Here is a 21,872-nt window from a genome sequence, read left to right as displayed (position 1 = left end):
TCTTCTGTGAACACATTCTATGTCATTTCAAATCCAAAGCCTTCTGTTGAATTGTATGATTTCTCACCTTGCATATCCTGAAAACTATTAATCCAGCCTCCGAACTGTTCTTGGAGACACTATACTTAAAAAGAAAGTCTGATTTATTTTCTGGTCAATGGTAACATCCATGACATTGTTAGTGGGGGATTTATTGAATGTTAAGAGCAAGTGATCCATTGTTGCAGACAGTCACTACCTGGAACTTGGATGACTACTCTTCAATTCCGCACACAAGTCACTGACTGCAGAAGGTAGAAGGCTAGTAATCTTGCAGTAATTCACCTTCTGACTCCCCAAAGCATGCCCATCATTTAAAAGGCATAAGTCAGCTGTGTGATGTAATGTTCCCCACTTGCTTGGATGGGTGGAGCTCCAACAACACAGGAAACTTGACACCATCCAAATCTAGCAGTCTACCTGATTGCCACCACATCCACAAACACAGTAGCCATCACTGTATTCCATTTACAAAATGCTGTTTACACAAAATACACAGTAGAAATTCCCCAAGGCTCCACCGGCAGAACATTTGTGCTCCTAAGATGCTGCTTGGCCTGCTGTGTTCATCCAGCTCCACACTTTGTTATCTCGAATTCTCCAGCATCTGCAGTTTCCATTATCTCTCATATCAGCAGCTCACCACCACCTTTGCAAGGGCAACTAGGATGGGTAACAAATGTCCCAGTCAGTGACCCTTCCACTCAATGAATAAATAAAAATATCAAAAAGTAGTTGTATTCAGATGATCCATTTTCTGTACTTCCTCAGCATTCTGCTGTGGCTCAGTAGTATCACTGTCACCTTTTCTCAACTTTGAGTCATAAATCCTAGTCAAGTCCCAGTCCCAGAAATTAAATCTAGAGACTGGAGCATAAAAGTCTCACTAATGCTCCAAGGAAGTATAGCACTTTTAGAGGTGATGCCTTCAAATGAAATTCTAAATTGTCCACTCCTCAAAATATTAAATAAAAATCCTTATGTCAAAGAATGGCAAGTGAGTTACCTCTGGTCTCTCGGTCAATATGTACTCCTCTACCAACATTTTTTTAAAAATCTGTTCACTATCATACTGTAATCTTGGCCTACTCCATAATGATTTGCAAGCCATGATTCCTACACATAGGAACAGCCATAAACCTCCATCTCAGTGAACACCAGAGTTAAACAAGGCTGCCGGTCTGCCCAAGTCTTGATTCCTCTGTTGTGCAGCTCCTCATCACCCTCAATTCCATGCTCTTTCAAAGAAAAACCATAAACTCCTCTTAAATTAGTTTAGTGATCTTGCCTCCACAACTTGTGGTAGAGAATTCCTCATCAACTGCAAGTCTCTTTTGGCATAGCAGGAGATTATCATAGGATCAATGCTCTCACAATATTCCTTGCAGCGATATGGCAGTTTGGTACTGACAGGCTCGTCAAGATATGATAACAGCTTAATAAGTTGATGGTAGAGTCTTCAACTTCCACACCAAAGGCTAAAAGCCCTGCAAACACTTTGTTAACAGAAATGTGGTAAGCTAGTTATGGACAGATGAGTGCATACTCTGAAGAACCTCCAGAAAATAAATCGGGCTCTCTGTTTAAGTTTAGTGTCTCCAAGGACAGTTCGGAGGCTGGATTAATAGTTTTCAGGATATGCAAAATGAGAAATCATACAATTCAAAAATGCTATAACAAATATCATTCTGTATTCTGTATTCAGAGATAGCAGGAACTGCAGTTTGTGGAGAATCTGAGATAACAAGGTGTAGAGCTTGATGAACACAGCACGCCAAGTAGCAAAGGAGCAGGGAAGCTGACATTTCCGGCCTGACATTTCTGAAGAAGGGTCTAGGCCCGAAATGTCAGCCTTCCTGCTCCACTGATGCCGCTTGGCCTGCTGTGTTCATCCAGCTCCACACTTTGTAATCTCCATTATTCTGTATTGTTGGGTTTGACTGAAAAGTATTATTACTTACTTAATGCATGCATGTGCTTCAATAGAAATCTTAGCATCCAAACTTAGCATTCAAGTCTTAGCACAATGGAATTTGAAAAAGATAAGAAAATATATTTCTTCAATTGATTAGTGGTAGAGTAAAATTCATGTCTACTGTGCTTTTTTTACATAAATCAAATGAAAGGAATTCTGGTACCTTTTCTATATCCAAGATTTTGTCCTGCATTTCTTTAAGTGCACATTGAGATTCTGCTTCTCTTAATCTTGCCTGTACTAGCTCTGTCTCCAATTGCAAAACAAAATCTTCACTGTAACGTAGGTTGCATTTATGCTATAAAAGAACACAGCATTATGAAAGTATTTCAGTGTTGGTATCTGAAAATCACTTTAGACAAAACTTTATCACTTTTACATTTATGGGGTTTAGACTGTAAACACATTCAGAAATGGTAGTTAAGCAGGCTAATAACACCAGTGAAAGCTTTGACGAAAGCTTTAAAATCCAGACTTGGGTGACAGTAGTGGCAACAATTAAAATGTGTTAGTAAACAATTACAAACTACAGCTTAGTAAACATGGATCAAACCAGTTAAGAAAATTGCTTTAAGCCATCTATTTCAGCTGAATTTTTATAAATGAGGAGTTTAAATCTCATTGCACAAAATACATATTTCACTGACGTGGATCCAATATACCGGGATAAAATGCTACTCTCTACTTCAAATATCTTAGTAGCTTATGTGCCATCATTGTACTGTAAATTAGACCTTTTTGCTTCACATACAAATAGACTAATCGATTAAATGAGGAGCTTGTGTATGATTGAAACACAAAATATGTAATGTAACGTATTCAAAAGTCAAAAACTTAACTGTCCATGCATTCAATACAGCTTTAGGTGAACGCCCGTTATTCACACACAGCATAGTTATTTCCACCACTTATATTTTGTGTATGTGCATCCAAATGAGCATCAAAAACTAACACATTAGGACAAAATGTGTGGACATTTAAAACACAAAATATATTTTGTCAACCTAGCAAATCTAAACTTCAGTGATTTAGCTTCATCTCCCTTCACAGTTACAATAATCAAGAAAACACTTGCATTTACTGCGCACGATTCATCAACCCCCATTTTTCATTCATGAAAAATAGACTATCAACAGACGTTTAAGAACAACGTTGGATCGAATCGGCCCTGCATGCATTGGTTCGCTTATGTATAATCCTTCTGATTAGTCACTAGCTGACTAAAGCTTTCACCAACTATTTCCGTTCTACCACAGGCCAGGCAAGAATAAGAAATTTTCCATTCTCTGCAACCAACACTAAATTATTAGACAGCCAGTAGCCAAATGAAATTTTGAGCTTTACAAGATTCTCGAAATCACAGAGTTCATGGAAACTGAGTAAAAACATACTAAAGTCCTTTTTTTAAAAAAAGGTTATCATCAGCCAAACCCAATTAAATGAAGGACAAGAGAAACTCCATTAATAACTGATGTGGCAGGTTTCTATTATTTACTATAAGATGTGGATCTTTCAAATAGGTTATCACACCAATTACCATGTGTAATAATTCTATTTATTTGTTCAATACAACTACCTATAACCAGAAACAAGAATACACCACTACAGCCCTTTGGCCTGCTCCACCAGTCATGATTGATCCATAACTCCCAAAATCCATCCCTACTGGTATTTCTGTAATACCTTTGGCAAGGAAAAATAGAGTAATCCCGCATTTAAAACTAAAATTTATCGGCATCAATTTGTCAATTGAAGTGGTTTCAAAGTTTCTTCTTTGCATAAATGTATCGTAACTTGACTCTTGAAATGTTTGGCTCTAATTTTGATGATGCCTCCCTTTCCCCACCTCGTGGAAACAGTTTTGCTCCATCTACCATCGCAGATTCCCTGCATACCTTGTAAATTTCCATTAAACCAACCGTAAGAGTCCAAAAATTCTGAAGAATACAACATAGCTTGCAGAAACTCTACTTGTAATTTAACCACTTGAGCCAAGGTATAATTTTGATGAACCCACACTGCACTCCAAGACCAATAAATCCTTCCTAAATGTGATAAGAACTGATCTCGGGATGCATGGTATGGTCTAGCTAGAGCTGGGTAAAAATCAACTACAACTTCTATCTTCTAGTACTGAATGTTAGATCTGCAAATATAAAGGCCAGCATTCCACTGGCTTTTTCTTTTTAATTATCTTCTGCAGGTAGGAATGACATTTTAATGATCTAGAAACCAAATTTCTCCATTTCTGTGGATGCCACTGCTTCCAAGTGTTTATCATTTAGCTAACACCCAGTTCTAATCCTTGTTTTAAAAGGATCAAAAAACATGACCTCTGATTTATCTACATTGAAATCTATTTGCCATACTTTCATCTATTCACATACACTTTTTATTTCAAGATTCTATCTGCACTGCTTTCAATGCCATCGTTTTTCTTAAAAAGATGGTAAATTTGGATATATGATTTTCAATTCTACCAGCTAAGCCATTCACAAATATGCCAATCGGATCCTTACAAGACCAACGAGTCACATTCTACCAATTAGAGGACCTGGCTATTACCACTAACAGCAGCCTCCTGACACTCAACCAATTTGCTAACCTAGTCAATATTTTCATTTTAATCACAAGCTTCAACTGCAACTTATGAAGGAATTGATCAAATACTGCTGAAGGAGACTAGAAGTTGAAGCTTTTTTTTCTTGCATTAGGTCCGATGAATGTAAGATGAAAAGATTCAACTTCTATTCTCCTTTTGGCAATTTTAAATTCTGTACTACCAAGCACCTATACATGAAACAACTTCTTGCAAGTCGAGGTAAGAAATGTCCTTGGACATTTGAGTCTACTGCTTCTGCCATCTTTTACAAAAAACTCAACCAAATTCATCAGGTGTGACCTACCCTTTAGAAGTGCATGCTGGTGTTCTCTGATCAGTTGAACGTTTTAAAGATGCTTTTACTTATGAAATACAATTATCGATAAACATTGTTTTCCAATACAGATCCTTTATACACTAAGTATGATGAGGCATCTTAACTACAGATAAAGTCATTCAGTCCTAATAGGTCACAAGGCTGCCTTCTCATGAGACAGATACAGCTGTTGTGGTTTAACCAGAGAATCATCAGATCTCAGGTGGAGGGAGAGGTTGAGAAGAGGGGTCCTTCCTGGTAACTTCAGCCAGTATAGGAACTGAACTCATGCTTTGGGTATCACACTCTACATCACAAACCAGTTGTCCAGCCAAATGAGCTTATTGACCCACTGCTTTTACTACAGAGCTAAATAACATAAGGAAGTGTTAAGTTATTCACTGTGGTCTCAAGAGTAACAAAGCAGATTTGTGTTCAAAAGCTGTAAAACTTGTTTAAGAACATAAGAACTTGGAACAGGAGTAGGCCATCTGGCCCCTTGAGCCTGCCCCACCATTTAATAAGATCATGGTTGATCTTTGAGACTCAGCTCCACTTACCCACCCACTCACCGTAACCCTTAATTCCTTTACTGTTCAAAACTATATCTAGCCTTGCCTTAAAGACAACATTCAGCAAGGTAACTTCAACTGCTTCACTGGGCAGGGAATTTCTGATTCACAACACTTTGGGTGAACAAGTTGCTCCTGGCCTCAGTCCTATATGTGCTTCCCTTTATTTTGAGGCCATGCCCTCTAGTCCAGGTTTCACCAGCTAGCAGAAACAACCTCCCTGCCGCCACCTTATCTATTCCCTTCATAATCTTAAATGTTTCTATAAGATCTCCCCTCATTCTTCTGAATTCCAAGGAGTATAATCCCAGTCAACTCAGTCTCTCCTCATGATCCAACCCTCTCAACTCTGAAAACAACTGAGTGAATCTCCTCTGCACCCCCTCCAGTGCTAGTACATCTCCTCTCAAGTAAGGAGTAAATAAGTACTGCACACAGTACTCCAGGAGTGGCCTCACCAGGACCCATACAGGTGCAGCATAGCCTTCCTGTTTTTAAACTCCATCCCTCTAGCGATTTTCAAAGAGACTTAGCTGCATTCATAAAAGGAAGAAGAAATGAGTATACAAGTACAGCAATTAGGAAGGCAATGGGAATAAAACACAAGAGTAAAATAGTCTTCATATAAATGTATAGGGCTGAGAGGACACCGCACCTGGAGTACCACACAGAACGTTAGTCACCATATCAAAGGAACAATAGAGTTAGTGAGGTTAGGTGGCCAGCAGGAGATAGAGCAAAAGTCACAAGGCAGATACTTGTAATGGTAAAGTTGTTCTCTGATAAGAAATTGACTAATCCAGGCCTATTAAGACGTGATTGTGCAAGTTTTTCGATAAAACAAGAACAGATGAGAAGGCAAGTGGTGAGGATAAAAACCTCAGGTTGATGGAATACAATGTAGAAAATGTAATGTTATGCACTTAGCAGGGAGAATACAGGAGCTGAACATTATTTAATGGGAACAAGACCACAGAAAGCTACAACACAGTGGGATTTAGTCACAAAACGTTCACTACAAGTTCAGCAGATAATACAGACAACAAATGAAATAGTGGACTTTATTTCAAAGGGAATGGAGTCGCAAAATACAGGAGATGCTGCTAACTACAACTAGTCAGACCAGAATCAGAAAACCATGAACGGCTTTGAACTTACTTTGGAAAGATGTGCTGGCATTGGAGGCAGTCCAGAGAAGGCTCACTAAGCTGATACAAATATGCAGGGACTGTCTTATGAGGGGAGATTGAGTAGGTTGGATCTGTATACATTGGAGTTTAGAAGAACAAGAGGCGACTTTATTGAAAAATACAAGGTCCTTAGTTTCTCCAGCAATTTCTGTTATGGACTTGAGAGGGTAGATGCGCAGAGGCTGTTCCCTTGTGGGGGATTCTGGGACCAGAGGGCACAATCAGAGATGAGTAGAAATTTCTTCAGAGTGTAGTGAATCTATGGAATTCATTACTACAGACAGCTTTCTACTGGCTTGGTAGAATATATTCAAGGCTGAGACGGATTTTTAATAAGGAAGGGAATCAAGGGTTATGAGAAAAAGACTGCAACGTGGAGTTCAGGATTATCAGTTCTGCTGAATCGCAGAGTAGACACAAGCTGAATGGTCTATTTCGCCAACTATATCTTTTGGTCCTATTTTCTCCGGAGTTTAGAAGAAAGGTGATCTCACTCAACCATTCAGACTCTGAAGACCCTTGAATGGATAGATACAAAGAATGTTTCCACTGCCCACGTTCATGGGAGCAGAGTCTCAGGACGATAGGTTATTCGTTTATACAGAGATAAGGACAAATTTCTTCATTCGAAAGGCTGTGAATCACTGGTTGTGAGTTACTGAGGGTTGCAAGTGCTCCATCATTGAGTACATTCAAGGTTGGGAATATAGATAGATGGATTTTTGGTACTCTCAAGAGAATCTCAGGGTATAGGAAGAGGGCAGTGAAACAGGTTGAGGTAGATCAGCCATGATTGTACTCAGTGGTGCAGCAGGCTCAAGGACCTATTCGATCTACCTCCGCTCCCATTCCTTTTGTTCCTATGCAGACTACATTCAATAAAGACTGGACACCTCCTCAGTCTTACTCCATTCTCTAACCAGTTCACTGCTGGAAAAAATTGTCTTTCCATAACACGGCAAATAGCTTTTGTATTAATGCTTATAGTAGCTTTTCCATGCTGTTAATTCCACAATTTATAATACAGTTAACACAAAGATAATATATCAAATATACGGTATAATGTCAAACAAAACTGCTTTGTAGCCCATCGCTTTTGAAGTACAGTTTGGATACAAGTTTGAAGATGAAGCACTGCCTAATGCTTTTTGTCAGTAGAATTTAATCAACAGGTCCAGCTGCAGTCAAACCACAGAGAACAAAGCCAGCTAGGTCATGGATATCTCTTAACCCAGTTATTAAATGACAATCTTTTATTCACTTTCTACAATCTAGATATTTAGTTCCAGTCAAATTAATACAATGCCAATAGACAGAAATACATTCAAGTTATATTACAAGGCCTAAAATTTATAAAGGGACACACTAGAAAACGACAATGTGGTCGAGGAGAATACTGAGATACAGGCTACTAGACTAGGTGGGATTGAGGTTCACACAGAAGAGGTATTAGAAATCCTTCAGAAGGTGAGGATAGATAAGTCCCCTGGGCCGGTTGGGATTTATCCTCGGATCCTCTGGGAAGCCGGGGAGGAGATTGCCGAGCCTTTGGCGTTGATCTTTAACTCGTCATTGTCTACAGGAATAGTGCCACATGACTGGAGGATAGCAAATGTGGTTCCCCTGTTCAAGAAGGGGAGTAGAGACAACCCTGGTAATTATAGACCAGTCAGCTTTACCTCAGTTGTTGGTCAAGTGTTGGAAAAGGCTATAAGGGATAGGATTTATAATCATCTGGAAAAGAATAAATTGATTAGGGATGGTCAGCACGGTTTTGTGAAGGGAAGGTCGTGCCTCACAAACCTTCTTGAGTTCTTTGAGAAGGTGACCAAACAGATAGATGAGAGTAAACTGGTTGATGTGGTGTATATGGATTTCAGCAAGGCGTTCGATAAGGTTCCCCACAATAGGCTATTGTACAAAATGCGGAGGAATGGAATTGTGGGAGATATAGCAGTTTGGATCGGAAATTGGCTTGCTGAAAGAAGACAGAGGGTGGTAGTTAATGGGAAATGTTCATCCTGGAGACCAATTACTAGTGGTGTACCGCAAAGGTCGGTGTTGGGTCCACTGCTGTTTGTCATTTTTATAAATGACCTGGATGAGGACATAGAAGGATGGGTTAGTAAATTTGCAGACGACACAAAGTTACGTGGAGTTGTGGATAGTGACGAAGGATGCTGTAGGTTGAAGAGAGACATAGATAAGGTGCAGAGCTGGGCTGAGAGGTGGCAAATGGAGTTTAATGCAGACAAGTGTGAGGTGATGCACTTTGGTAGGAGTAACCGGAAGGCAAAGTACAGGGCTAACGGTAAGATTCTTAGCAGTATAGATGAGCAGAGAGATCTCGGTGTCCATGTACACAGATCCTTGAAAGTTGCCACCCAGGTTGACAGGGCTGTTAAGAAGGCATACAGTGTTTTAGCTTTTATTAATAGGGGGATCGAGTTCCGAAACCAAGAGGTTATGGTGAAGCTGTACAAAACTCTGGTGTGGCCGCACTTGGAGTATTGTGTACGGTTCTGGTCACCGCATTATAAGAAGGATGTGGAAGCTTTGGAAAGGGTGCAGAGGAGATTTACTAGGATGTTGCCTGGTATGGAGGGAAGGTCTTACGATGAAAGGCTGAGGGACTTGAGGCTGTTTTCATTAGAGAGAAGGTGGTTGAGAGGTGACTTAATTGAAACATATAAAATAATCAGAGGGTTAGATAGGGTGGATAGGAAGAACCTTTTTCCTAGGATGGTGATGGCGAGCACGAGGGGGCATAGCTTTAAATTGAGGGGTGAAAGATATAGGACAGATGTCAGATGGAGTTTCTTTACTCAGAGTAGTAAGGGAATGGAACGCTTTGCCTGCAACGGTAGTAGATTCACCAACTTTAGGTACATTTAAGTCGTCATTGGACAAGCATATGGACGTACGTGGAATAGTGTAGGTTAGATGGGCTTGAGATCGGTATGACAGGTCGGCACAACATCGAGGGCCGAAGGGCCTCTACTGTGCTGTAATGTTCTATATTCTATAAGAATAATGCTTTTCACGCAAAATATTGTCACAGGATTCACAGCAAATGGCAATCAAACATTATATATAAGGAACAAAAGCTTAGTGTAACTAGCAAATCATACACTGGAAACCCCTCATTACAAAGCTCTCTTTATGATTGCAGCAATCTCAAATTGGCTATTCATACCATGCACTACACAGCTGATATACTGAAATTACACAACCAGATGCACCTTGCATTAGACTACAAATGGCTATCGTATATAAATGTTTGAGATCCACTTCCCAGGGATCCAATTCTTCATGCAATAAATTTACATTATTGTAAAGAAGTTCCACTTTGATGCACATGACTTCAAATTGGCAACATTCAATCCAAGTTGTATTGCAATATGAACATGGCAAGACAACGTGAGAACAATTGTATGACTAGACACCACAAAGAAACACACTGGGTTGAATGACTTGTTTGTGTTTCAACATTCTGACATGGTCCTCAAGTTATCCAGCCAATCCATGTCACAATGTTATGTTAGAACATAGAACATTACAGCACAGAACAGGCCCTTCAGCCCACAATGTTGTGCCGACCATTGATCCTCATGTATGCACCCTCAAATTTCTGTGACCATATACATGTCCAGCAGTCTCTTAAATGACCCCAATGACCTTGCTTCCACAACTGCTGCTGGCAACGCATTCCATGCTCTCACAACTCTCTGCGTAAAGAACCTGCCTCTGACATCCCCTCTATACTTTCCACCAACCAGCTTAAAACTATGACCCCTCGTGCTAGCCATTTCTGCCCTGGGAAATAGTCTCTGGCTATCAACTCTATCTATGCCTCTCATTATCTTGTATACCTCAATTAGGTCCCCTCTCCTCCTCCTTTTCTCCAATGAAAAGAGACCGAGCTCAGTCAACCTCTCTTCATAAGATAAGCCTTCAGAGTAAACGTGGTGCAGCATGTTGACTGTACATGGAACATAGAGCAGCACAGCACAGTATAGGCCCTTCGAACAACAATGTTGTCCCGAACTTTTACCCTAAACCTAAGGTCTAGTTAACCTGCACCCCTACCTTATACTATCAATATGCCTACCTAAAGCCGCTTAAATGCCCCTAATGAGGCCGACTCCACTGCCCTCTCCGGCAGTGCATTCCATGCCCTGACCACACTCTGAGTAAAGAACCTACCTCTGACATCTCCCCTCTATCTACCTCCACTCACTTTAAAACTATGCCCCCTCATAATAGCTGCGTCCACCCTAGGAAAGAGTCTCTGGCTGTCCAATCTGTTCACTCTGACTGTAATTGATTAGATTTCCTACAGTGTGGAAACAGGCCCTTCGGCCCAACAAGTCCACACTGCCCCTTGATATTTCCCACCTAGACCCATTCCCGTATAACCCACACACCCCTGAATACTATGGGCAATTTAGCATGGCCAATCCACCTAACCTGCACATTTATGGACTGTGGGAGGAAACCGGAGCACCCGGAGGAAACCCACGCAGACACGGGGAGTATGTGTAAACTCCACACAGGCAGTCACCCAAGGGTGGATTTGAACCCAGGTCCCTGGTGCTGTGAGACTGCAGTGCTCACCACTGAGCCACCGTGCCGCCCCTATATTGATTAATATAATATTTGTTGTGAAATAACTGATGAAATACAGTAGTTTGTTCATTAGAAATGTGCATAAGGGGGTCAAGTGAGGTTATAATTAAGCTTTTCTGTGATGTTTCTCAGTTGGTTAGGGTTTCAGCACTCACCATGAAGACAAACAAAATTACCAAATCAGTATGGTAATAAAATAACCCACACTGCTCAAATCACCTTCAAAAGTTGATGTAGGATGCAAAGTGAAAATAATATTGGAAGGATACTGCAAAAACCAAAATATCTATAGTCATTCATGATGGATCAGTGACCTTTCAAAAGTGTGCTGTCTATAGACTTCCACTATACCTTAACTGACGCTAAATTTTAACGATGGAGATGGCTTGCTGTGCAAACAGTCATCTAATATTTTTTGATATCAAATTTCACTTCAAGCACACTTCACTTTAAAATATCAACAACTGTCATCACAGCATTGATTTTTCTTTGACTTGTCATGTACAGTTGTCCCCACTACTATTTCAGCCAATATGCCCCCACCACGAAATTAATTCCCTTTCTAAGGATTCAATTTCTCTTTCCATCTATTGTGAAACAGATCCAAATTCAATGCTCTTATCCTAGTTAAATTCCCATTCTTCTCCCTTCATAAACTCAATTCTTCAAAATTCTGACAATTTTAATCATACATTTTGCCTCTGTTCACTGACTTATACTGCCTCCTTACAAATCAACATCTCAAATTGAAAATTCTTATCCTAATATTGAAAAGAGAGACAGTTTGCCAAAACTTCTCATCTTGCACTCAAGACAAATGCAGGAATACCAAATTTCAAATCATCACAATTTTTACTACAGAAGAAAGGGGTACTCAGTGTTGGCAAGTGGGCACTCATTAGCTGGAGGAAATAATGGAAAACTATTAGCTTCCATGTAGTTCAAAAAAATGCAAGGCTTGAACACATTGTTTTTGTTTAAAGAGAACAAGTCTTGCACATCACTTCTAGCAAGTGCAAATAAGCCACATTATAAGCTTGTCTAATGACCTTAAACTGGAGGTTCGGGCAGCTATTGTCAGGATTTCAAGTACTGCTCAATTGTAATTGAAATCATGACTAACAGCAGACATTCTGTTTGAGTTTTGAGCTTATGTATTTTCAGCAAGTGAAGAAATGTGCTCACATAGTCGTCACGTGATATACATACATATGCAGAAACCCAGTCGATATTTAGCATTCTGTCCTAATGAGTGCAAGTCCAAAAGCTTTGTCACATGATTTTTTAATCACAATATTCAAATTTTCTACTTCCAAATAATGATTCAACTCATGCCCACCACTTTAAGTAGCAATATTGTTCATGAAATTCATGCAAGAAATTCAAGATTAACAAAGACAAGGAAGCAACAGAAGTCATATACTAATTTTTTATTTGCTCCTTTGCTCAAGTTCATTGGGCTTAATGTTGGGACTGAATTATTCAGTTTCTTAACCAAAACCCTTGCTTTAAAATACATGATGTATGCTCTTATACTGTAATAAAACTGAATAAATTTAAAGCCAAGGTAGGATACATATAAATTCTGGCCAGCAATGCAATTCTTTGATTCAAACAGCTTATTCAATTATGACTACTACAAGTTTCAGCTTCCAATAATTCTGTCATCTTCAGCTGTCTACTTCGGAATTTGACAACAATGTTTTCAGTTGTGCAAAAATTGAGAGAACTCAGTAATTTTTAAGTACAACTTTTAAACATTTGTCATTATGATTCAGGTCTACAGCAAACTGCTGGAATACAAATTATACTTTTTTGCTAAAGTACAAAAGTGAGAAAATTTGGAAGAACTAGACTATTACAAGAACAGAATTCGTAACAAACATCTAAGAAAAAAGGAAAACTTTACCAAGTTTAAAGAAAAAGAGTTGAAAATGAATCAAAATGGCATAAGCAATCAGATGAAAACAAAACAAATGAAGTGCAGGAAATAGATTATGCTGCTAGCCTCCTTACCCGTTGCTCTTGGAGGTCCCTGATGGCATCCTGAGCTTTCTCCAGCTTAGCACTAGCCTCATCACTCTGCTGTTTAAAGGTGGCCAGCTCCCGTTTAATGAGGTAGTTTTCCTCTGCCTCTTGTGCCCTTGTCACTTGTCCCTTAGGACACAATTGTGCAGGGAATAAAGATCGGTGTGGGGGAGTAGTGAAAAATTTTCCAATTTACAATCGGTAGATTAGTAATGCATCCCAAAGGACAAACATTAGATTTTATTATTTGAAGAATTTTGCCCGGAAGTTTATTGTTTAGCAATGTAAAACACTTACCAAATTGTCTACATGCAATTCTGCTAAATATACATGTAGTAAGAATTAATGGCCTTGATTGAATTAGAAAACTTAGAGTTAGTGAGGAGTTGCACATGCATTAAAATTACAAACTCTCCTTCATTGATAAATATTTAACTCTTAAAATGTGCATCTGGAATGGTCATCTGTAAAAAACGTTGTCTTGCTGAATAGGATTGTTAATTATGTTATTATTTCGATATACAATGGTCTTAATTCTGACTGGGCATTTATTCCATTCAAGCGACATGTTTTTATTTTTCATTAATGACCTTGAGTATTACTGAAATACAAAGAATTGTGCAATTCAATTATAACCATATTTTAAAAAAGTAACCATTTTCCAGAAACACACAAGTCATCACTTTCAATTTTGTGCAATACAGGAAGAAATTGTAAACAGAAATAAAGACAACCGTCTTTTTCAAGGGATGCAGTATTTATCCATATTACAAGGCATGGATAGGATGAGGAACTGTACCTGGATCAATCTATCTGCCAAAGAAGCACTTTCCTACAAGGGAAAAAAATCCAGACAGATAAGAGAAAGTATAAGAAAACAATAAATATAAAAGAAGCAGTGATAAAATAAACTGTAAAATAGAAGAGAAACTGTTTAAAACTTCTGGAAGGCTTTGAGCCCTGTTTAAATCACTTTTCCTTGTAATGATCCAAATAATTTTTGTATGGCACCAAAATAACACAAATTGTTTCGTTTTTGCTACTTAAACTACATATGTGCACTGAAAGGAGATGTTGAGTGAACAAAAGTTCACAATATGTTCGACAGAAACTTTCAAAAAAAGTAGTTGTTTGATCTGCTGCGTTCAGCACATCATGTACCATTAAATTAATACATAATGAGAAGAATTGCTATTGTTAGAAAATATTATGTCAGGTTTAGACTTCAAAAAAGTATCAGAACCAGCTGCTGAGATTATCAACTATACTTTGTCATAAAAATAAAAGTTACATTATCTTTCAAACAGAACTTACACTTTGAACTACTGCACATTCGTACTCACAATTTTAGTGTTCCATTTTCCATTGCAGCTTATAAAACTAACCAAAGCAAAGAAGCATTCAGCAGGTCATACCCATCATGCTGCAACTTCGAAAATGTAAACTTCTACTTATTTCATAACAACCTCCTCTTAAACTGTACTATAAATGCAAACCAATCAAAATTTCTACAACAGTGAATTTTGATACTTCATTTTCTGCTCTATAGATAGGCTATTTATTAATAACTGTCTTCAGCAAATCATCTTAATACTTTAAATCAATCACCATAGTTTAGCAGCATTGCTCACAGATTTCTAAAGCAAAGAAAAAATGAATACTTTTTGTGCAATTATTTGGATAAGACAAGAAAATTAAACAAAACAGCTAGCACAGAATTGCAAGATGCATTAGCTAGTGAAGCCAAATAAATCAGGTTCGCAGAGCATGACTTGTATCTATTTTGATTGAAGATGCAGAGATAATGGGAACTGCAGATGCTGAAGAATCCATGATAACAAAGTGTGGAGCTGGATGAACACAGCTGGCCAAGCAGCATCTTAGGAGCACAAAAGCTGACGTTTCGGGCCTAGACCCTTCATCAGAAACGATGCCCGAAACGTCAGCTTTTGTGCTCCTAAGATGCTGTTTGGCCTGCTGTGTTCATCCAGCTGCACACTTTGTTATCTCTATTTTGATTGGACTTAGTTTTACAGGTTCTATCCAAACCCAAGAAGAGAAAACAAAAATGAAGACAACAGGTAAATTAATTGGGGACAGTACCTTTTACCTATGAGGAATTGGTAACTAAGCAACCCCTAACGAGTTTAACAGCTTAAGTTAAACAAATTTTACTGATAGATGTTGAAAGCATGCTCAATTATTTCATCCAAGCTTTTTAAAAAAAAGACTCATTTGTTTCAACAGTATTTTCTTTACATTATAAGTGGCCAGATTTACAAAAAGTAAAACGCAAACTCAATTGGAAATTTAAGTCTATACAATAATTTTCAATCATTTATTATTTGAATTTGTTGAAACACTGCAAAGTGCAAAACCAAGGCAACCACAAAGGTGTTAAGACCATAAGCACAAATGATTGAGAATATCATTGTCAGTTAAAATATTTATTTTTGACAAACAATTGTTGCAACTGCCCAGTAAATCAAATAATTGCAAAATACTGCAGATGCTAGTGGTCTTCCATAATTTTATGCAACTTTTAATAATTAACAATTTTTATTCCAGTCAGAAAAACAATGGGCTTAACAAGTACACACACAACAAAAACTCATGAAATAAACTTGCCTAAGCAATACATAAGAAAGCTATCATTAAAGAAAAAAAATATTTAAAGGTTCAGTTAGTAAATGCACAATTTCAAACCGTTTGATCAGGACTGAAAGCTTAGCAAATGGCCATAGATACAAAAAACAGGAAATTAGGCAATTGCTTGATTCATGTTGGAACTAACCTTTATTTTAAATTCCATAATTTGAAATAGCTATCATTTCTATTTATAGGATTTTTAAAAAGTTCATTTGTAGAATGTAGACGTCACTGACTAGCCAGCATTTATTGCCTATCCCTAGATAAACTTCAGAAGGTGGTGGTAGTGAGCCACCTTCTTGAACCGCTGCAGTCCACCTGCAGTGGGTTGACCCACAAAGCCATTAGGGAGGGATTTCCATGATTTTGACCCAGTGACAGTGAAAGGATGGTGATACATTTCCAAGTCACGACAGTGAGTGTTGTTCTCTCATATCTGCTGCCCTTGTCCTTCTAGATAGAAATAGTCGGAGGTGTGGAAGGTGTTGTCACCAATTCTTTGAATTTTTGCAGGGCATCTTATAGATTGTACACACTGCTGCCACGGTCACTATCGACACCAAGGTCAGTGGTGCAGAGAGATGATGCGTTTGGATGTTGTACCAAAGAAGCAGACTGCTTTGTCCTGGATGATGTCAAGCTTCTTCAGCTTGGTTGGAGCTGCTCCCATCCAGGCAAGTTGGGTGTATTCCAGCACACTCCTGTTTTGTGTCCTGTAGATGATGGACAAGCTTCAGAGTGTCGGGAAGTGAATTCCTTGCCGCAGTATTCCTAGCCACTGTGTTTATGTGGTGAGTCCAGTTGATTTTCTGGTCAATGGTAACCCCAAAGAGGTTATTAGCCAGGGACACAGAGATGAGAACACCATTGAATCTCAAGGGTCCATGGTTTGATTGTCTCTTATTGGTGATGGTCATAGCCTGGCATGTGTGTACCATGAATGTTACTTGCCTCTTGCCAGCCCAAGCCGGGATACTGTCCAGATCTTGTTGCATTTAAACATGGACTGCTTCAGGATCTGAGCAATCACAAATAGTGCTGAACCTTGCCCAATCATCACCACTCTGACTTTATAATAGAGGAACGGTCATTGATGAAGCAGCTGAAGATGGTTGGGCCTAAGACACTACCCCGAGGAACTCCTGCAGAGATTTCCTGCAACTGAGATGATTGACCTTCAACAACCACGAGAAAATTCCAATGTGCCAGACAAGATTCAACCAGTTAAGAGTTTGCATATTGATTCAAATTTTGCTTGGACTCCTTCATGCCACACCCGGTCAAGTGCAGCCTTGAATTGAGGGCTGTCACTGTTACTGACACCTGATCTCTAGAATTCAGCTCTTTTGCCTATGTTTGAACCAAGGCTATAATGAGGTCAGGAGCTGAATGGCCCTGGCAGAATGCAAAATGAGCATCACTGAGAGGTTGTTGCTGAGCAGGTGCTGCTTGATAGCAGTGTTGACGACACTTTCCATCACTTTACTGATGATCAAGAGTAGACTGATGTGGAGGTAATTGGTTGGGTTGGATTTGTCCTGCTTTTTATGTACAGGACATACCTGGCTAGATGCCCATGTTGTAGCTGTACTGGAAGAGCTTGGCAGGGGCAGCATTTGTTACATAACACAAATCTTCAGTCCTATTGTCAGAATGTTGGCAGTGTCTTTCCAATATCCAACATCTCCAACCATTTATTCATATCAAGTGGAGTGAATCGACTTGGCTGTAGAATGTATCTGTCATGCCAAGGGCCACTGAAGGAGGCCAAGATGAATCATCCACTCAGTACTTCTGGTTGAAGATTGCTGCAAATGCCTCAGCCAAAGCTAATGCACTGATGTGCTAGGCTCTTCCATCATTGAGGATGGGAATATTTGTGCAGCCTCCTCCTCCCGTGAGTTGTTTAATTGTCCACCACAAGTGGATGTGGCAGGAATGCAGAGTCATGAAGTCATATAGTGATAGAATGCTTAGATCTGGTCTATTGGTTGTGGGATCACTATGCTGTTTGGCATGCATGTCGTCCCGTTTCGGAGCTTCACCAGGCTGACACCTCACGTTAACGTGTGCCTGGCGCTACTCTGAATCTGCACTCTTACAATCTCAATAGAACAAGGGTTAATCCTTTGACTTGCTAGTAATTGCCGAGTGGGGGACTTATCAGGCCACAAGTCATAACCCTTTGGTCCAACTCGTCTATACCAACCAGATATCTTAAATTAATCTAGTCCAATTGGTTACAGATTGTGCTAGTGCATTATAGTGTGAAATTCTGCTGCTGTTAATGGCCCACAGCAGCTCATGGATGCTTAGTCTTGAGATCTGTTCAAAGTTGGTCCCATTTAGCATGGTGACAGTAACACACAGCATGGTGGAACATATTCTCAACTTGAAGTTGGGAATTTGTCACCAAAAGAATCACGTGATGGTCAGTCTTACCAATACTGTCACGGGCAGCTACACCTACAGTTGACAGATTTGTAAGGATAAGGTCAAGTCTGTGTTTCCCTCTTGTTGGCTCCCCCACCACCTACTGCAGACCCAGTCTAGCAGCTACGCCAAACAAAAACCAAAAGAACTGCAGATGCTTTAAAACAGGAACAAAATCAAAGTTGCTGGAAAAGCTCAGCAGGTCTTGCAGCATCTGTGAAGGAGTTAAAAAAAACAGAGTTAACGTTTCGGGTCCGGTGGCCCAACTCTGAGGAAGTGTCACCGGACTCGAAATGTTAACTGTTTCTTCATTCACAGCTACTGCAAGACCTGCCGAGCTTTTCCAGCAACTTTGATTTTGTTCTAGCAGCTATGTCCTTTCGGAGCAAACCAGCTTGATCAGTGGTACTGCTACCAAGCCACTCTCTTGGGTGGGCACTGAAATTTCCCACCAAGAGTACATTTTGTGCCCTTGCCATTCAGAGTGCTTCCTCCAAGTGTTTTCAACATGGAGAAAGACCAATTAATAAGTCAAAGGAAAACAGTATGTAGTAAACAGCATAAAGTTTCCTTGTCTGTGTTTAAGCTGAAGCCACAAGGCTTCATAGTTTTGGAACCATGAGGTCATGTTGCAGCTATACAAGACTCTGGCGTGGCCGCATTTGGAGTAATGCGTACAGTTCTGGTCGCCACATTATAGGAAGGACGTGGAAGCTTTGGAAAGGGTGCAGAGGAGATTTACCAGGATATTGCCTGGTATGGAGGGAAAGTCTTACGAGGAAAGGCTGAGGGACTGGAGACCGTTTTCGTTCGAGAGAAGGTGGTTCAGAGGTGACCTAATAGAGACATACACGATGATTATATAGGGTGGACAGTGAGAGCCTTTTTCCTCAAATGGTGATGGCTAGCACGAGGGGATATAGCTTTAAATTGAGGGGTGACAGATATAGGACAGATGTCAGAGGTACGTTCTTTACTCAGAGTAGTAAGGGCGTGGAATGCCCTGCCTGCAACAGTAGTAGACTCGCCGACTTTAAGAGCATTTAAATGGTCATTGGATAAATATTTGGATGGTAATGGAATAGTGTGGGTTAGATGGGCTTCAGATTGGTTTCACAGGTCGGCACAACATCGAGGACCAAAGGGCCTGTACGGCACTGTAATGTAATAAAATGTGAGGCTGGATGAACACAGCAGGCCAAGCAGCATCTCAGGAGCACAAAAGCTGACATTTCGGGCCTAGACCCTTCATCAGAGAGGGGGATGGGGAGAGGGAACTGGAATAAATAGGGAGAGAGGGGGAGGCGGACCGAAGATGGAGAGTAAAGAAGATAGGTGGAGAGAGTGTAGGTGGGCAGGTAGGGAGGGGATAGGTCAGTCCAGGGAAGACGGACAGGTCAAGGAGGTGGGATGAGGTTAGTAGGTAGCTGGGGGTGCGGCTTGGGGTAGGAGGAAGGGATGGGTGAGAGGAAGAACCGGTTAGGGAGGCAGAGACAGGTTGGACTGGTTTTGGGATGCAGTGGGTGGGGGGGAAGAGCTGGGCTGGTTGTGTGGTGCAGTGGGGGGAGGGGACGAACTGGGCTGGTTTAGGGATGCAGTAGGGGAAGGGGAGATTTTGAAACTGGTGAAGTCCACATTGATACCATATGGCTGCAGCGTTCCCAGGCAGAATATGAGTTGCTGTTCCTGCAACCTTCGGGTGGCATCATTGTGGCACTGCAGGAGGCCCATGATGGACATGTCATCTAGAGAATGGGAGGGGGAGTGGAAATGGTTTGCGACTGGGAGGTGCAGTTGTTTGTTGCGAACTGAGCGGAGGTGTTCTGCAAAGCGGTCCCCAAGCCTCCGCTTGGTTTCCCCAATGTAGAGGAAGCCGCACCGGGTACAGTGGATGCAGTATACCACATTGGCAGATGTGCAGGTGAACCTCTGCTCAATGTGCAAAGTCATCTTGGGGCCTGGGATGGGGGTGAGGGAGGTGGTGTGGGGACAGGTGTAGCATTTCCTGCGGTTGCAGGGGAAGGTGCCGGGTGTGGTGGGGTTGGAGGGCAGTGTGGAGCAAACAAGGGAGTCACGGAGAGAGTGGTCTCTCCGGAAAGCTGACAGGGGAGGGGATGGAAAAATGTCTTGGGTGGTGGGGTCGGATTGTAAATGGCGGAAGTGTCGGAGGATAATGTGTTGTATCCGGAGGTTGGTAGGGTGGTGTGTGAGAACGAGGGGGATCCTCTTGGGGCGGTTGTGGCGGGGGCGGGGTGTGAGGGATGTGTTGCGGGAAATACGGGAGATGCGGTCAAGGGCGTTCTCGATCACTGTGGGGGGAAAGTTGCGGTCCTTAAAGAACTTGGACATCTGGGATGTGCGGGAGTGGAATGTCTTATCGTGGGAGCAGATGCGGCGGAGGCGGAGGAATTGGGAATAGGGGATGGAATTTTTGCAGGAGGGTGGGTGGGAGGAGGTGTATTCTCGGTAGCTGTGGGAGTCGGTGGGCTTGAAATGGACATCAGTTACAAGCTGGTTGCCTGAGATGGAGACTGAGAGGTCCAGGAAGGTGAGGGATGTGCTGGAGATTGCCCAGATGAACTGAAGGTTGGGGTGGAAGGTGTTGGTGAAGTGGATGAACTGTTCGAGCTCCTCTGGGGAGCAAGAGGCGGCGCCGATACAGTCATCAATGTAACGGAGGAAGAGGTGGGGTTTGGGGCTTGTGTAGGTGCTGAAGAGGGACTGTTCCACGTAACCTACAAAGAGGCAGGCATAGCTGGGGCCCATGCGGGTGCCCATGGCCACCCCCTTAGTCTGTAGGAAGTGGGAGGAGTCAAAAGAGAAGTTGTTGAGTGTGAGGACGAGTTCAGCTAGGCGGATGAGAGTGTCGGTGGAGGGGGACTGGTCGGGCCTGCGGGATAGGAAGAAGCGGAGGGCCTTGAGGCCATCTCCATGCGGAATGCAGGTGTACAGGGACTGGACGTCCATGGTGAATATGAGGTGTTGGGGGCCAGGGAATTGGAAGTCCTGGAGGAGGTGGAGGGCGTGGGTGGTGTCACGGACGTAGGTGGGGAGTTCCTGGACCAAAGGGGAGAAAATGGAGTCCAGATAGGTGGAGATGAGTTCGGTGGGGCAGGAGCAGGCTGAGACGATGGGTCGACCAGGGCAGGCAGGTTTGTGGATTTTGGGAAGGAGATAGAAACGGGCCATGCGGGGTTGGGGAACAATGAGGTTGGAGGCTGTGGGTGGGAGGTCCCCTGTGGTGATGAGGTCGTGAATGGTGTTGGAGATGGTGGTTTGGTGCTCGGGTGTGGGGTCATGATCGAGGAGGCGGTAGGAGGTGGTGTCGGAGAGTTGGCGTCTGGCCTCGGCGATGTAGAGGTCAGTGCGCCATACTACCACTGCGCCACCCTTGTCTGCGGGTTTGATGGTGAGGTTGGGGTTGGAGCAGAGGGAGCGG

At 41.5% G+C, this 21,872-nt stretch overlaps 1 protein-coding gene across 7 annotated transcripts in view; it reads right to left on the bottom strand.

Moving 5' to 3' along the window:
• Positions 1-21,872, bottom strand: part of evi5a (ecotropic viral integration site 5a) — a 250,125-nt gene that overhangs the window by 135,777 nt on the left and 92,476 nt on the right. For 5 of the 7 annotated variants that reach the window (XM_048539047.2, XM_048539048.2, XM_048539049.2 and 2 more), the window contains 3 exons: positions 14,151-14,183; positions 13,340-13,480; positions 2,178-2,312 (listed from right to left, as the gene is read on the bottom strand). In XM_048539047.2, coding sequence (XP_048395004.2) covers positions 2,178-2,312; positions 13,340-13,480; positions 14,151-14,183 — 309 coding nt within the window. The remainder of the gene's footprint in view (positions 1-2,177; positions 2,313-13,339; positions 13,481-14,150; positions 14,184-21,872) is intronic. The other 2 variants (XM_048539050.2, XM_048539051.2) reach the window with 2 other exon arrangements.

The sequence above is a fragment of the Stegostoma tigrinum genome, chromosome 8 (genome assembly GCF_030684315.1).
Source record: "Stegostoma tigrinum isolate sSteTig4 chromosome 8, sSteTig4.hap1, whole genome shotgun sequence".
Lineage (NCBI taxonomy): Eukaryota > Metazoa > Chordata > Chondrichthyes > Orectolobiformes > Stegostomatidae > Stegostoma > Stegostoma tigrinum.
Note: the sequence above shows the minus strand (reverse complement) of the source record. Positions and strands in the feature narration are given on the sequence as shown.